The sequence below is a fragment of the Stigmatopora argus genome, chromosome 2 (genome assembly GCF_051989625.1).
Source record: "Stigmatopora argus isolate UIUO_Sarg chromosome 2, RoL_Sarg_1.0, whole genome shotgun sequence".
NCBI classification, from domain to species: domain Eukaryota; kingdom Metazoa; phylum Chordata; class Actinopteri; order Syngnathiformes; family Syngnathidae; genus Stigmatopora; species Stigmatopora argus.
This window is the reverse complement of record NC_135388.1, coordinates 14,814,710-14,831,010: the sequence shown is the minus strand read 5'-3', so window position 1 is coordinate 14,831,010 and position 16,301 is coordinate 14,814,710. Positions and strand designations below refer to the sequence as shown.

The 16,301-nt window shown below is 40.3% G+C and overlaps 1 protein-coding gene across 2 annotated transcripts in view; it reads right to left on the bottom strand.

Annotated features, from left to right (window-relative positions):
• Positions 1 to 16,301, bottom strand: part of gpc5a (glypican 5a) — a 70,325-nt gene that overhangs the window by 41,314 nt on the left and 12,710 nt on the right. The window contains exons 3-6 of one of the 2 annotated variants that reach the window (XM_077595105.1): positions 12,439 to 12,899; positions 12,118 to 12,363; positions 11,318 to 11,448; positions 11,019 to 11,144 (exon numbers count right to left, since the gene is read on the bottom strand). In XM_077595105.1, the coding sequence (XP_077451231.1) occupies positions 11,019 to 11,144; positions 11,318 to 11,448; positions 12,118 to 12,363; positions 12,439 to 12,899 (964 nt within the window). The remainder of the gene's footprint in view (positions 1 to 11,018; positions 11,145 to 11,317; positions 11,449 to 12,117; positions 12,364 to 12,438; positions 12,900 to 16,301) is intronic. The other variant, XM_077595106.1, reaches the window with a different exon arrangement.

Sequence of the window (16,301 nt, the reverse complement as noted above, 5' to 3'; positions counted from 1 at the left end):
ACATTACCATGACTGTGTCAGCTATTCATATGTTGCTACAGATGGTCGCATTCGCTCTTCTTTAGCCACAGCGCTGGCAAAATTCATGGGTGTCTGTGTCTTGATTTTGGATCCTGTTCTTATGTCTTATATCCCATCGTAACAAGCCTCTTTCTCAGAAACCAGTAGGTAGTGACCCATAGCTGTCAGGAAAGAGGATGCTGGATAAAATACCCAACACACACACACACACACACACGTACAACACACCTTTGCTCAATTACCTTGAATTACAGCACATCACGGCTGGCCTACTCTCCCTTAATGCCATAATGTCCATATTATCTGCTATATGATTCGACAAGCCAAAAAATGACTGTAGGTGCTTTCTCTTCAAGTGGACAGCAGACTCACCCGACCATGCCTTTATGGTCATTGGTCTGTGGTCGGTGTGCCTTGAAAAAGGGAAAAACCCTTTCTCTAACTCCTCTAACAAAGTTAGAAATCAGTGGATAAAATTAACATTCACAAGGCCAATAAGTATGTATAATTCCTTCAACATTGAAACACAACGTTTTTTTTTTTTCAGCTGTTCAGACTGACTCCCCTGCGGCGCTAAAAAATAGCCAAAATAAAACTGCCCCTGAATTTGTGTACAAATTTTCCTTGACTCCATTTAAACTGGAGTCCAAATTTACCTGGCTCCCTTGTTTAAGTCTCCAATTGCCCTGTCAGAGTAGACTATATAATGGAGGACTATGTGCACCACCTCCTTATCGCTGCCAGTAAATTACTTCAAGATCTGATACAGGCTGCCAACTCACTGCAACATCTCTCGACATAGAAAGAAAAAGCAAGACAGTGAAAGGAAGAAAAAAAATGTTGAGACGTGTCAAAAGAGGCAAGAATCCCTGTGGAGACTAAAAGCTTGAGCTGATCTCAAAGGTCATGTGATGTTATCTAAAGATCTTCCTCAGTGCAACACTTTGCCTTTCACGCCCAAAACAACAGCTGCCATCAAGCACTTGTCAGTCACAATGTGACACACAAAATGGCACCATTTCTCACAAAGTCGCAACAGCACATTAAGATTACAGTGCCATGAAAAATTTGCCCACTTATCTATTTTTTATTTTTTTATATACCATATTTTTGGGACTATAAGTCCCACCCGAGTATAAGTCCCACCAGCCAAATAATGCACAATGAAGAGGAAAATGTATATACAAATATATAAGTCGCATTGGAATACAAGTCACACTATTTCGAGGGCATTTTTGTATTTGATCAGAAACTAAGAACAAACATATGTTAAAGTAATTACAGTAAAATAGAGAAAAACTAAGCTCCAGCACCTCCTGCGACTCTAATGAGAATAAAGCAGCTCAGAAAATGAGATGAGATTAGAAGTTGCACTTGAGTATTGGTTGCAGGCCCAGCCAAACTATGAAGAAAAAGAGTAACTTAAAATCCAGAAAATACGGTACTTTTCTTCCTTTAAGGTAGGCTGGTTGAACACTCTAAATTGCCCCTAGGTATGTGTAAGCATTTTACCAAAGTAGACGTAATGGTGTTTTTAAAAGTTAATTAAAGCTTCTTTTTTTAATTATTGCACTCCTACAAAATTTTGTTTATCTTCTTGGATATTATTTTTTGTCTGCTATATCATATATTTAACTGAAGGACTTCAACTTTTGGCAACATAGAGTCAGCGTGAAAATTTTGATATATGCCTTAAAATTTTCACAAAAGTGTAGCGCAGCTCAAAAACGGTTGGGAGACATCGTTATAGAGCACTGCTTAATCTGACCAGTAGTAATGCAATATCGTCATAAAGTTTGGGATCAAAGTTTTGCTTATACTGAATCTGAGCAATCTGGAGCTAGCATATGAGCATAGCGACACCAGAACTGCATCACACTTGAAGTCGTCACGGTAACAATGCAGGGGACAGCTCCACCACGGTGGAACGACGCAGATGGTGAACGTATGCGGCACTCAAGCACATCATCATCACCTTCATTAGCTGAAGGTGACATATGACATCATCTGGGAGAGACACAACAGGGAATCGAGCAAGTAGAGTTGGCTTCTTTTCTTGCCTTTATTGAAGCACAGTTCAAGGTTGTTGATGGCGTCATAACAAATCATCATGCTTCACGCCCTTATACACACAAACACTTATTACAAGCGCCTCCCCCTCAAGCTCCACTCCCATGCCCTGCCAGCATTAAGGTAAATAAGGGCTTGCAGAAGGGAGCCAATGAGTACGGGCCAGTGAGCAGAGATGCATGTTTGTGTTGCCTTCCTCCCTGGACCCTGCTCGTTTATCTTGGCTGTCAGGTAAAGGGCAGCCAAAGAGAAGGTGAAACTTTTTTTTCTATAGAAAGCTGGGGTAGCCCTTATTGAATGTACATGACAACATTGCAGTGATGAGGACCAAATTCCGGTCACAGAGCATCCTGCTGTGTGCCAGATTGCGACACATATTTGTATTTTATGCATAAAAAACAGAAAGACATTTGGGTTTGTTGAGGGCAGATACTGGGATCACAATTATTAATTTATAATGACAGAGAGGTTAATGAGAGTATATTTTCACCTTATTTCAGTTAGGTCAGGAGCTAAAAGGTGGGTTTCATTTTTAAATATGAGCCCAGGGATTTATGGGTGCAAATTATCTGATTAGCGCAAATATATCCTCTACTGACACAAGCTTTAAAAATAAAAACACCCAAGACATCATCCGTTTTTGACATTAATAAAACAATAGTACTTCAAAAGTACCCAAAGTCAGAGTGATATTTGACCTTTCATAACATCCCAAAACCTCTTCAGGCTTAAACTGCATAACGCACAGAAAAAATGCACAAGTAATGAATATTTCATGATGGCTACATTTTTCTCTCAGTAAAAGTAAATGGGAGGCATGTTTAGTTAACAAATGAGCTGCAAATCAAAGAAACACAAGGCACCTCACGCCTTGTCAAAAGCCTGCAGCCGCAAGATAAGCCGAGACAATGATACAAAGATACAAGAGCCTTTGTTTCCTGCAGTACTCCCAGGAGAAGGAATTTAGTCTCTTCTGGACTACAAGTTAGCAGGGATATGGTCCAAGTGCTGTCAAAAAAAAATCAATATGAAATGTTTTGCCCTTGATAAGATGGCACGCATGTCTAAAGAACCGTACTCACAGCCAAAACAGATTTTTTTATTCATTTCGCATTGGGCTTTTAGACTGTATTCAGGCAATGTCAAAAAACTTGTCCAGTGCACTTTCCATGCAAATAAGATATATGAGTAGCTACCTATTTTAAAATGGCTGTATCAATGTTTTGTTTGCTTGCAAAAAGTGTCCGATCTCACCTCACGTAGCAGCCGTCAGATTTAATTCTCTTGTTTTCATTTAGCTACTGTACATTCTAATTATCATGTGAGAGATTTTTCTCACAACGGACGTATGCATTTCCTCATACAGTACCTAATGAACATAAATTAGATCTCTTGCACACACACACACCTTCTGCAGCTTACGGTACATCTGAGGTAAGGGGAAAATGATCCCTGGAGACTTACGAGGAAGTGTGTGCATGTGTGTGAACTGAAGGGCAGGCAGCATGAGGGTCCCATCAGTGAACAATAAGGCCTCAGCTGTTGTCTTGCTCCCTGGCATGACAATATGTTCTTGGTGCTAGAGGCAAGCATCCAGCTTCTGTCAATGTTTCAAAGGGGCATCCCTGTTGGAGATGCCAAAAAGAATGCAAACATTGGAAAAATGAGTCATGACTGAAAGACAGGAATGCATGTAACCCTCCTGCAAAGTCTCCTGTTGGCTTAAGCCAATAGAAATATCTGTACATGATTGGAAATGTGTCCCTCCCATACACACACACACGTGCACACACTTGCCCATGTCGGTACAAGAGAGGCTTATGAACTCGATCTAGTCAGCCAGCCAGAGGTCTTGATTCTGTCACTTGGGATGATCGTCAGGATGTGGTACTCTGGCCAAGTGCCGTGTCTAAAACCAACCAGGATATAAGGTCATGTTGGAGTGGAATTCTAGCCAAGGAGGACCCAGCTCTCAAGTGCTTCAGTGGTTTTGTGGTTATCTCCAGTGGCCAGCTGTCACAATTGAGGAGATCCTCAAGAACGTCCACTTCTTCCCTTTTTCTCTACGTCTCATCTTTCGCCACATCTACACATGCACACTTGTCTCTGTCCATGTCTCAAATGGAGATCAACAGAACAGATGTGTCCAAGGAAAAATTGGTTTTCATGACACTGCTACAACAAGGTGTAAGGCCCAAGTTTAAACTACAACCAATTAAATATTCCTTCTCAGATTCAGAAAATGATCATTTTTCCTCATATGAAATTTGATTCTTATCCATTTTAAAGTCATTTGGCTTGGGCATCCAGTACCATACCTATCGACTTATATGTATTTCCCGTATTTTATAAGTTTTTGGATCATCTCAAATTGTTTACGCCGTATAACAACTTTTGCACAAGAAAAAATGTTTTTAAAAAAGAAGTTTTCTTGTAGAATTGAGCTCGTCTTCCCCATTTTAGCTCTAATTTGGATCATCTCGGTCACTGGTAGCAGACGAAAACGTCATCGTCGATTGCTAATGTTGCTTTGAGCACGATATGTGCACGCTCGTCATTCACTTCTGCCCTTTTCACTATATAAATATAGCATGTCAGCAAGCAATGTACCCAGACAGTCAAGCTGTCATCGTCATAAGGCGACATCTACAGAATCTTGAATTTAGTGCATACAAAAGGCTGATTGGGCACCCCGTTCACTTTGGGGAAATTTTTAGACTTTTAAGTGCACCCTATGTGAGTAAATATGTGCCGCATTGCATTTGTACAGTTTATTATCACTTAATAAGGGAAATTGTAATCATTAATAAGGGAAGCGATCGGCCAAGGTTGACAGGTATGGGGTACACAGTTATGTGTATATCTGTTGTTTAAAAACTGCAAAAAAAGTCATGGACAAGACAGAAAGGCAGTTTGCAGCATTACAGGAAATGAGTTGAATTAACATTTTTGAACAGTTGTCAGCCTCAGATGTACCCAGAATTCAGTGTCACACATGGTGTTTCTCCGTGCAGCGGAAGGAGATGTCTTTACCTCCACACATATGTAAGTGACTAAGAGGACAGCTATGCATAATACATTTGACGGCATATATTTAAAAGGTTGTCTCCTCAGTTCAAAATTAGGTCAATTCATCATTATAAATGGGAGAAAGGGTGTCGAGACTTGGACATCTCGTATCTCTCGTTTGAATTTCATCTAGACCGTCCGTCACCGTCACAAAAGACACTAATAAAATCCAACATAGCACGGCATGCATCTATAAAACTGATGAAGAGAAGCGTCCCAAGTGTCTGCAGAGCTTTTGGGTTTGTTGTGTACACACGTCAAAGTACATAGCTCCATCTGCTGCTCAACCTGAGCTACAGCAGAACCAAACTAAGGCCTGAAAGGTGAACCTTCACATCCTTAATACGGTTCATAGGACGGCATGCAAAAGATTGGCCAGGAGTTTAATTACTGTTGGAAAACAGCACAGTGATACGTGACAATGTTACAACAAAGATAACCCGCTGGAATTTAAATCTGTGAGGAACTGTCATATATTTAAATAAAACAAAAACCTACATGTCGGAGATAAATAACCTAAGCGCTTAGTGCTCCTTCAGGGGGTTCCTTTTAGCTCAGCTTATACGCTGTCATTTTGGTTATGAAACAGTAAATCACTAGAGCTTCACATTTTGCAGGGGGTTATGAATAAAGATTTATGACAAATCCAGTAGAATGGAAAGACGTAGATGGAATAAAATCATTCATTTACAGAGTCAAGCAGCACTGCAAATTGTGAAGAGGCAGCACTACAGTGGATCTTATTAGCATGTGATTAACCTCTTCCGGATTTCCCGGGCAGCAAAGACAGATGAAAGGTCAAAGGTGAGCGCTTAGACAACCACTCCAGCATGCAACCCAGGCTATTAAAGAGAGGCCAAGCTGAAGATGTGCCTGCCAGCAATCAAGTGGCATTTTTGTTCGATGCCAAAAGATTTGTCTATCCTAGCCCTAGTCCATGCCTAATAATTGTAAAAGAAAAAATGTCTTCCTCAATAAGAAGAAGCAACTTTAAAAACATAAACAAGCTGGATTGCACCTAGAGTTCGAAGGCAAAAATGAAAAGAGGCTGCTTTAAATCGAGTTTGGAGTAGCGGAGATCATCATGAATAAAACATTAACACATCACCAACACTTGTTGATGATCCAGATTTTCTGTCTGGCAATATCTTTTCCATTGACAGAGGAAACACAGGTAGAGAAATGGAAGAAAAATACTTTTCTAACAGAATTAACAAACTGTCTGCCTCTGCCGATTGTATCAAATTGTTGGGATCAGATTTAAGCAGGAATTAGCAAGTATTTGTAGAGACGGTAATTTCTCACCTCCACACTGAAGCCAGTTTATCTTGGTCACTCTAAAAGAGAAAAATGGCAGGGGGATGTATTTATTTGTCTTTGCCACTATGATTGCCATGTGAGTAAATGTATGTACTCACACAAAGGAGGCAGATAATGGCCACCAGCCATTTCTCTGTGTTTGTGTAGCTGCGTGTGCGTGTATTGTATCCATGACGGATAGTTAAAGCATGTGGGAGTGTGTTAACCTTTCTGGGGAGGCGAAGACAGCCTTCCCTTCTTCCCACAGACTGAGAGTCTCTCACTTGCTTTCGTTCATTCAAGCACAAATTGCACTTTTGAAGGGATGAAAATTATTTTCACTCACTAAAGGTTGGATTGAATTCCATTTCTTCCATTTGGGGATTGGCAACACCTCATTATGGTTTCAAAATCCACATTCAGGAATGGCCCGGTTCAATAAATATTTGAACATATTCTTATAATGCCAGTTCTCCCACTTAGAAATCATGGAGGGGTCTGAAATTTTCATCGCAGGTGCATTTCTGTCATGAGAGAGATCACAATGTATGATTTTTTTCAATGATTTCTTTGTGTGACACAGCTGCAAATAATTTTTTGAACACCTTGGAAAACCAATGTTATTATTCGGTACAGTAGCCTTTGTTAGCAATTATAGAGGTCAAACGTTTCCTGTAGTTTTTCACCAGGTTTGCACAGACTCCACGAGGGTTTTGGTCCACTCACTCTTCCACACAGAGCTTCTCTAGATCAGTCAGGTTTCTGGCCTATGTGCAGAAAAACACCCCCAAAGCATGAACACCTCTATGCTTCACAGTAGGGATGGTGTTCTTCATTCTTCCTCCAAACAGTGTTTGTGGAATTTGACCAAAAAGTTCTATTTTGGTCTCATCTGACCACAAAACCTTCTCTCATGACTCCTCTGCATCATCTAAATGGTCATTGGCACACTTAAGACGGAACTTGACAAGTGCTGGTTTAAGCACTGGAACCTTTCGTGGTATGCATGATTTCGAACCATGACGTTTTAGTGTATTATCAACAGTCAGGTCGTTGACCAAGTCCTCTCATGTAGTTTTGGGCTGATTCCACACCAGGTGATATCTTGCATGGAACTCTACTCCGAATGAGATTGACCGCCATGTTTAGCTTGTTCCATTCTCGAATGTTTTTATTTTACCAAGCTGCTTAGCGATTTCTGCGTAGCCCTTTCCAGCCTTGGGGAAGTGTACAATTTTGTCTGTAGTGTCATTGGACAGCTCATTGGTCCTGGCCATGTCACAAGTTTGAGTCTTACTGATTGGGGTGGATAGGTGTGCAGTTAATTTAAAGGCAGACTCACAGGTCTTTGAGGGTCAGAATTCTTGCTGATAGAAAGGCTGTTCAAATGCTTATTTGCAGTTGTATCACACAAATTGTGTTTAAAAAAAAATCATACATTGTGATTTCTGAATTTTTCTTTTTAGATGATCACTCTCACAACAGACATGCAACTACGATAAAAATTTCTGACCCCTCCATGATTTCTAGCTGGGAGAACCTGCAATATAGCAGGGTCTTCAAATACCTATTAAACTGGCTGTAAATTAAAATGCTGGCCAGTTGCTAAGAGATGGACCGCCCCCTCAAAAGAGGGTTATTTAACTCACAAGAAAATAGGTTTTTCTGAGGGACACTCCATGAAATGTCAACATCATAGAGAAAAGCCAAACATTTCTAAAATAATTAACATGGATAGTGGAACATTCATTCATTCATCTTCCATACCACGCATCCTCGTAAGGGTTGCGGGTTTGCTGGAGCAACACCAAGCGCTTCAAAATCTGGTCTTCAACCAAGACCAGTCTCATGTGTACACAACTCTAAATGAAGTGTACTCTTCTTGCCTTCAAGAAGTGCTTATAAATCAGTGTGATAGTTTAACGGTCCAAACAAGAAACAACACTTATGAAAAGATGAGTTAAGCACTACCGCAGAGTGACTTTAATGAAATCATTCATTGTGTATTGTATATGCTGCAAGCACAAAACAATGGCACGCCATGGCGTGGCATCACAGTTTGGGTGTTAATCATCGTAGCACCACACCTCTATTTGAAAAATGTCCACACAGAGCTGCGGTGACATCAGCGATACATCCAATAGAAGATGTGCAGAATAATAAGAGTGTTAACAGGAATAGATAAAACAGAAAATGTGAAAAGTATTCAAACTACCGTACTTTCCGGACTATAAGACGCACCATGAAGATGTAATCATGGTATGACATTCCCTTTTGCGCAGCTCCATTTAGTGGATACAACAATGGAATTCCCCCCCAACCACAACTTTTACTACATCTACTCTACCTTTCAATGTGGTGAAGTATACGCAATCCATTTAAAAATAGGCCATCTATTGAAGGTCTCCCTTATCTTCCGGTGCTCTTTATAGTGAAGAAAATATGGTACGTTTAAAAAAATAAAAATAAAAAACACTTGCAATGCATTCAATGTACACGAGCTGGCAATGTGTCTATGCATTTTCCCCTGTAGTGAACATGAGGTAAACCGAGTATATAGTGTGTTAAAAGCCTTTACATTGAAGCAGACCTCAGCTGTGGCAGTACCTGTCCAGATTCCAATGTTCTGCTCAACATTATGCTTACTAAAAAAACATTCAGAAAATAATGACTTACATTTATAGAGTGTGATTTTACCCATTGAAAGGATCAAGGAAATTTGAAATGCCCATCTCAAATTTAGCAAATAAATGTCTGGAGATAAACTAATTAGCAAACACTCGCATCTAAGTGTTTGCTCTACGGGTATTTTGCAATGACTTACTAAGGCCAAATCTTGCCATGAGGAAAACAAAATCACACTGAACCGCATGTAAATTAAACAGTAGCTGATTTTCATTTTATATTTTTCAATTAAAACTGCAAGCAAGGACAAAGCCAGAAGACACAAAATGAAAAAAAAGGATTTAGAGATCTCCGTGGAAGCGAGACGACGTCATATACACTCACAACACTACAGAGACAGAAGCTGCCCGTGATCTTATCTGATTGTTCTTTTTGTTTTGTTTACCATCGACCCAGATGAGGACCTGCATTAAATCCTCCTTAAATCATAAGCTCCAGTGTCATGTTTGCATGCTCATACTTTTTATTAAACTGGAAGAAGCTGTGTTCTCACCACTTCTTTAAGACCATAAAGTCATTTGTGCCCCAGTGCTTGGCCATTTGTTATGACTGACATCAACACATAGATGTATACAGACTCAGACACACATGGGAACCAAACCAATCGTTTAAGGTCGCCAAGGCCTTGCTAAGCTTCTGTAAATCAGCGCCCATGCGGCAGTGAGTTTTATTCCGCTCTCTCTCGGTCTCTCTCTCTCTCTCTCTATCTCTCTGTGGGTGTTGCCTTATGACCCATAGGCAGCAGGTTATTTATTGCATTTGTCACAGCGCGCGTTGACACCCAACCATTCATTTGTGGTCTGAGGCTAGTAGTAAACTGACAGTATGGTAGGGATCTGAAGACAATTGAGACAATGTTGTCTCTTGTCCTTTTGCAACAGACCTCAAAATGAAAACCTTAGGCAAATAGATTCCCATTATTGGCAATTACTGCGAATGAGGAAGGTGGGCTAAAATGTGCAGACAGCCAACAATTTTGGAGCAGGCTAAAGGCACAGTTGATGGGCAGCCTGCTGTTTTGCTTTCTGCTTCAAATGAGAAAACAACCCACCCACGTCTTTGGGAGTACTGTCACCTTTGTAATGGGAACTTGAGGAGCCTATCATGGACAATATAAACAAAGAAATTAGTCTGGCTGCATAAACGCAATCAATTGTTGAAAGCAAAAGGAATTGTTTTTTATTATTCTCTTACACCTTGACACACAATCACCGGGACAAGCAGCAAGTGCAGTCATAGCGAAGGTTGAAATACAAGAACCTCTCCCTACGATTTCAGCACTGCTGACAGCGGCTGACAACTGAGAGAACTAGATCAGACTAAGGATATAGGAGGTGGTCCTTGAGTGGGCGCACAAGACAGAGAGGTTGTAATGTAATGGAGAGAAAGCCGCTAACCGATGCTGTGGAAGAGGCAGGTTTGTCTGCTTAACTTCACAACCATTCATAGCTCAGATCTATGTCCACATAATAGAGGGACCCTACATCAGTGTCAAATTGGAGTTGTGGAAGGTTTGAATACGAAACAGGTCAAACTGTGTGAAAATTACCTCCTTATGTCAGACTCTCACAGGGAGATGACGGGCAAACCTTTGATACAGCGCAAATGATAGGAAATTGCACATGTCACAGTATGTGAGCGCATTTAAATAATATGACCTTTGTGGGGTAGAATGTTTTGATCTCTTGCATTTGCTACTCACCCTATCATTTATATGATAAAATTATCTCATGAATTCAATTTATCCATGTGGTACTTAAAACACAGTAGCTACTGTCATCATGTGATGAAGATTAAATATTAGTAAGGTGTGGGAACAGCTTTAAGCGAGCAAATGACCAGTGATGTGATTTGACACACAGTAAAATTCCAACCTTTTCACAATGTCAGTTCCATTCCAGCAGGCGAGGCCATCAGCAGAAGCCAGCTCACTAACGCACAACTGATCAGCAAGACCTCCGTAATATGCCCGGTAGAGGCGGAGACTGTTCATAAAGTCCCTGTAAAATCAATCAGATGGAGCCATACAGCCATCATTATCAGGCCCATTCTACATCTAATGGCCTAGAAATGGATTTTAAAAAAAGCCCCCCATTCATAAAACCCCAGCAGCTTATCTCATTTTAATGCAGGGGCCCATGATTTTTTTTCCTTTGTAATTGTATGTATTTACCTTCTTTTGAGCGCAAGTGAGTCCCCTGACACTTTATCCGGAATCTTAAGGTGGGTGGATTCTCTAATGGTGTGCTGGATGCTGGCTGTCAACAGAGCTTTCCTGGTGGGCGGCCCACACATTTTTTGCACCTGAACAAAGAAAAAGGCAGCCATGATAGGTTTGAAATTGCATTGCTTTGTAAATAATAATGATGAACTGCGAACATAGTTGGATGTATTGAAAAAATGAGCTGATGTCACTAGATGGTGTTGTTATAATTTAATTGCTTCTCCAAGAAAAAACTCAAACATCCCATTAACTGTTCATAGGCCACTCATTGAATAACATTGACGGCGATAAACGAAGAAGCCATTTTGACTGGCAAAGGCTTGCAGATGTACTTGATATTTAATGCCATCAATGCCACTGAAAGGTGAGCATTCATAGCAAGTCTTCACAATTTAAATGAATTGGACATTTGTTGTGAATGCATTCAAGAAATAATAAAAAAAATACAAATATATTATATTATATATATATATATATATATATATATATATATATATATATATATATATATATATATATATAACATAAAGAACAGGAAGCTAGGCAGGTAAACGAATTCATGTGATATATGAATAATAGACAGTTAAAAATAAATGAATATAATTTAATTGAAACTGTGAACAGAGAAAACTTTTAGTTTTATCCTACACGACAATCCGTAGCTCTAACTTTTTTACAGAGTTGAGTATTCTTGCCACCTCTGCTTCTATTTCTTTGTAAATAATAAAACTGAATAAATGTTCAGCTACCGTGGATCTGACCTGTGCTGAGATATGGAGTCCGTTTCTTTGAGCGTGTCCAACAGCATCGTGCAGCACCTTGTGTATTCCCAGCAGCACTTGCTCTAAATCGTGCGGCCCGAGCATCTGCGCTGACAACTCCTCCAAGGAGTGGACAAACTCCCTCCAGTGGTGGTCAATCTCAGCCATATTTGCCAAGCAGCCCCGCATCACATTCAGGCAATAGCCCATGCAGGGCTTGGATTGAGTTAAGCCCTGTGAATTAAATGAACCTTAGATCAGCCAGAATTGTCTGAATGAATCAACAGATTTTGGGCAGTGCAATCATACCTGGCAGTGGGGGCAGTAATGCATCTTGAGCAAGGCTTTTCTGCACTCGCGGCTCAACAATAAGTGGTCTGTCGTATTTATGACTTCAATTCCGAGGTGCAAAGCTTGGAGGAAAACCTTAGCGGAGACCCCAGAGCGAGCAATTTGATCTGCTAGTAAACTTGGGGACCCGCCAAACGGCCTCGCCTCACGGCTCGATGCCCGTACACATTCGGCATATCCTGCTGATAGGTCGCCGAGGCCTGGGTTGATGAACCGATCGTATACAATCGGGAAGAGGGCATCGAAAAATCTTTGGACAAAGTCCTCAACATGGACGTCAGACCCCAGCAAGAAGAGACTAATATCGGTGAAAAGTTCTCGCACAGGACCTTCTGTCTGATCGGCCATGTTGCCATAGGACTCCTGCAGCAGGACATTTGTATGGTTCTCTGCCTGCTTCCTCAGAACCTCAAACGAGCCTGTGAAAAGAATAGCAGCAGGGGGGAAAGGAAAACAAATCTTTTGAAAATAAATCAAACATGGTGTGAAAGAAAGGCATCCATCAAAACCTAAGAGAAAAAAAACAACATGAGATGAGAGGATCATATCTATTCACACCAAGGTCCTTCCACCTAATGTAAACATTTGCTGGCCATCATTTGGTGCAGTGGTTATTCCAGCTGACTTTGGTGTGGGCAGTCTAGGTTTGATTCCCACTTGGTGGCAGTGTGAGTGGTTGTGTGTCTCTCTGTGTGCCCTACAACTGACTGGCGACCAGTTTATGGTGTAGTCTGCCTTTTGCCCGAAGACAGCTGGGTTAGGCTCCAGCAACCGTTTCAAGGATGGGCGGTGTGGAAGATGAATTTGTTGCATTGTGTTAGTATGCACCAAGCACTCCATCACTAGAAAGCTTTGTATTTTTGAGTTTTCATGTTACGTTCCTGAAGTGTTTATTGGTTGCTTAGCAACTTCACAGTGACCTACTACTTTCAAGAAGGTAAAAAAATAAAGTCCCACAACCATCTGTCAATTTGCCATTTATCACTTTTAGGGACTAATAGAGGAAATTGTATGTAAACGACACCAACCATTATAGTCATCTCAAAACAAAAATTTAACAAGCAACCATAAACACACACACACACACACACACACACACACACACACACACACACACACACACACTGGTCCTCTCCCACATTGCCCCATAAGCGATATGGTACCTTCATTCCATCGATTGTTATGCATGAAGACCCAATTACTCCACCTTATACTTAACCTTTCTTGATTTGTGGATTCATTTTTATTTCATTTTAAAATTGAGCCATGAGCGCAGTAATAATGTGTCAGTCTAGATTGCGGGGATTGAGACTTTTTCGTTTCGGTTAAGGCAAAGTAGAGCACAAATTAAAAAAAAACGTTCATTTCTGCTTAACTACAACATTTTGATAAATTGTATTGCAACAGTGTCACCTTCTGGATAGGGAGGGGAAATGTTCCACTTGCCATGGACATAGAAAGAGACTAATGATGTGGTTAAGTAGACCTTTTGTGACTTGACAACTTTGTTTAATTAACTTACAAGATTCATTTTGAATTTGTTGGTAGTTAATCACAAACCACAGATCCCCCAAACGTCTAAATAAATACTTCTCTGTACAAAACTGTGTTAAAATCATGACATTGCCATCAATAAGCTTGCCTTTATCCAAGTGACACTTTAAGTTAATGAGTTTGTTTGTTTATTAGCTAATACGTACCTATGTCACAAACGCAACCCTAGTGTGGATAAGCAGGACGGAAAATGAATAAATGAATGAACCTATTTGTGAAGAACTATGAAAAACGTGGTTGGGGATACAAACAATCTCAAACAGTAAAGATTACAAAAAGCGTAATCTGCACAAAAATTATTGCCTGAATCCTCTTTGAGTATGCATTTTAGTATATATCACTCATCCAGTTGAGGGTTGCAGAGATGTTGAGCCAACCCCAATCGACTCTGAGCAGGTCACCCATTAATCACAGGGGTCGTCCGTAGTTACAAAACAACTCCTATTTACACTGAGTTGGAATTAAGGCAACATTCCCACAACCGAACTCAAGCAAGGGAACCACGACAACAGACAAAATGCTCGTGCAAATATAGATTGAGATTCTTACAGGTTTTTATGGCGCAAAGCCATCGGAGTAACAAGGGATCTCACGGGAATTATACCACGTGGAAGAGGTAAACACACAAAACTATAGAGCTAATGAATATATCCTGTGATATAAGTTTAAGACAGGCAAACACATTTTTTCGTGGTTTACTTAAGTCCATGTCCCTCTAAACTAAATCTTGTCATTCAGGCCTTCATTATCCAAATAAACATAAAAGGGCATGATGACTAACCAGAGTAAAAATTTTGCACACTGAGGAATTCTCGACATCTACACATAATATAATGGTAATATTTTACCCCCTAAAGAAAGTGAAGCAATGTTTCATGAGGAGGCCTTGGCCAGTAGCAAGGCCTGCAGGCAAGTTTGACGACCGGCATATATACTCTGAGGCTGTAGGAAAGGGAGTTGGCAGAAGAACCTGTCCTGATTTTTTCCCCTTCTTCTTTTTTCTTTTGCAAACTATAGTAGAAAAGTAAAGGGGAATTTCTACTCCCTACTGCTCAGACAAAACAGTTTCCTTACAGCAATTTTAAACATCTCAATTTGGAAAATAACTTTATCCTATTTCTATTGAAGACATATTACATTTTAATGCTATTCTCTTAAAATGTCAAATCAGGTTTTGCCCTTTGTCATGAGTAATGTATCAAAATAACATATGAGCCTGCTATATCCTATACAAAGAAAATGATTCCAAAAGGCTTAAAACAAATTGAGCACACCTGATAAATTATTAATTAATGAAATAACACCTGATACATTATTGAATCCAACAGGAAGTGCTCTATTTCTGTGGAGTCAATAAGAATAATTTGTAATTTTGCGATGAAAGTGAAATTTGAAAAGAAGTATGAAGTAATACAGATTCTTCTTGTAGGGACAACTGCGGATGAATTGAAAAATAATCCAATTCCACAAAGTAAGAAAAACACATTTTAAGGGGAAAAATATTTTCATTCAATTGAATTTACACTCTTACTTGGAGCTTTTTGCAGTATGATGTGGTGAAATACTGAAATACAAAATACGCTGCGTGAAGATTCTTCTAATCCACTACAAATAATTCATTCATTCATTTTCTGAACCACTTTATCCTCATTAGGCTCGTGGGGGTGCTGCCCAGGTGATTCCAGGCCAGAGGCGTGGGACACCCTGAATCGGTGGCCACAAGGAAACGGACAATCATGCACACTGACACCCATACCTAGGGGCAATTTAGAGTGTCCAATCAGCCTACCATGGATGTTTTTGGAAAGTGGGAGGAAACCAGAGTACCAGGTGGAAAACCACGCAGGCCCAGGAAGAACATGCAAACCACACAGTTGGACCGACCTGGATTTGAACCTAGGACCCCGGAGCTGTGAGGCCGACGCTCTAACATCTCAGCCGCCGGGCCGCCCCAGTACGAATAACATTGCATAAATATTGTATAAAGAGATCTCATACTGTTCAGATCTGTGCAGCGATGTGGCCGGTGAAAATATGAATGATGTTGAAATTCAGCTGTGTACATCAGAGTAACCACTGCATGTGCTAAAAGTATCCTTCACCCCGTAATGTGTAACATCATCGTCTGATATGAAAATTTCCTCTTAAGCAGATTGACCAGAAGTTTGCCCTACCTGCCCATTTTTAGATGTCGATCCCTTTCAATGTAATTTCAAGCAAGGTCATGCTTTTGCTCAATGTTTAAAAGCCTTTTACATTGGAGCTCA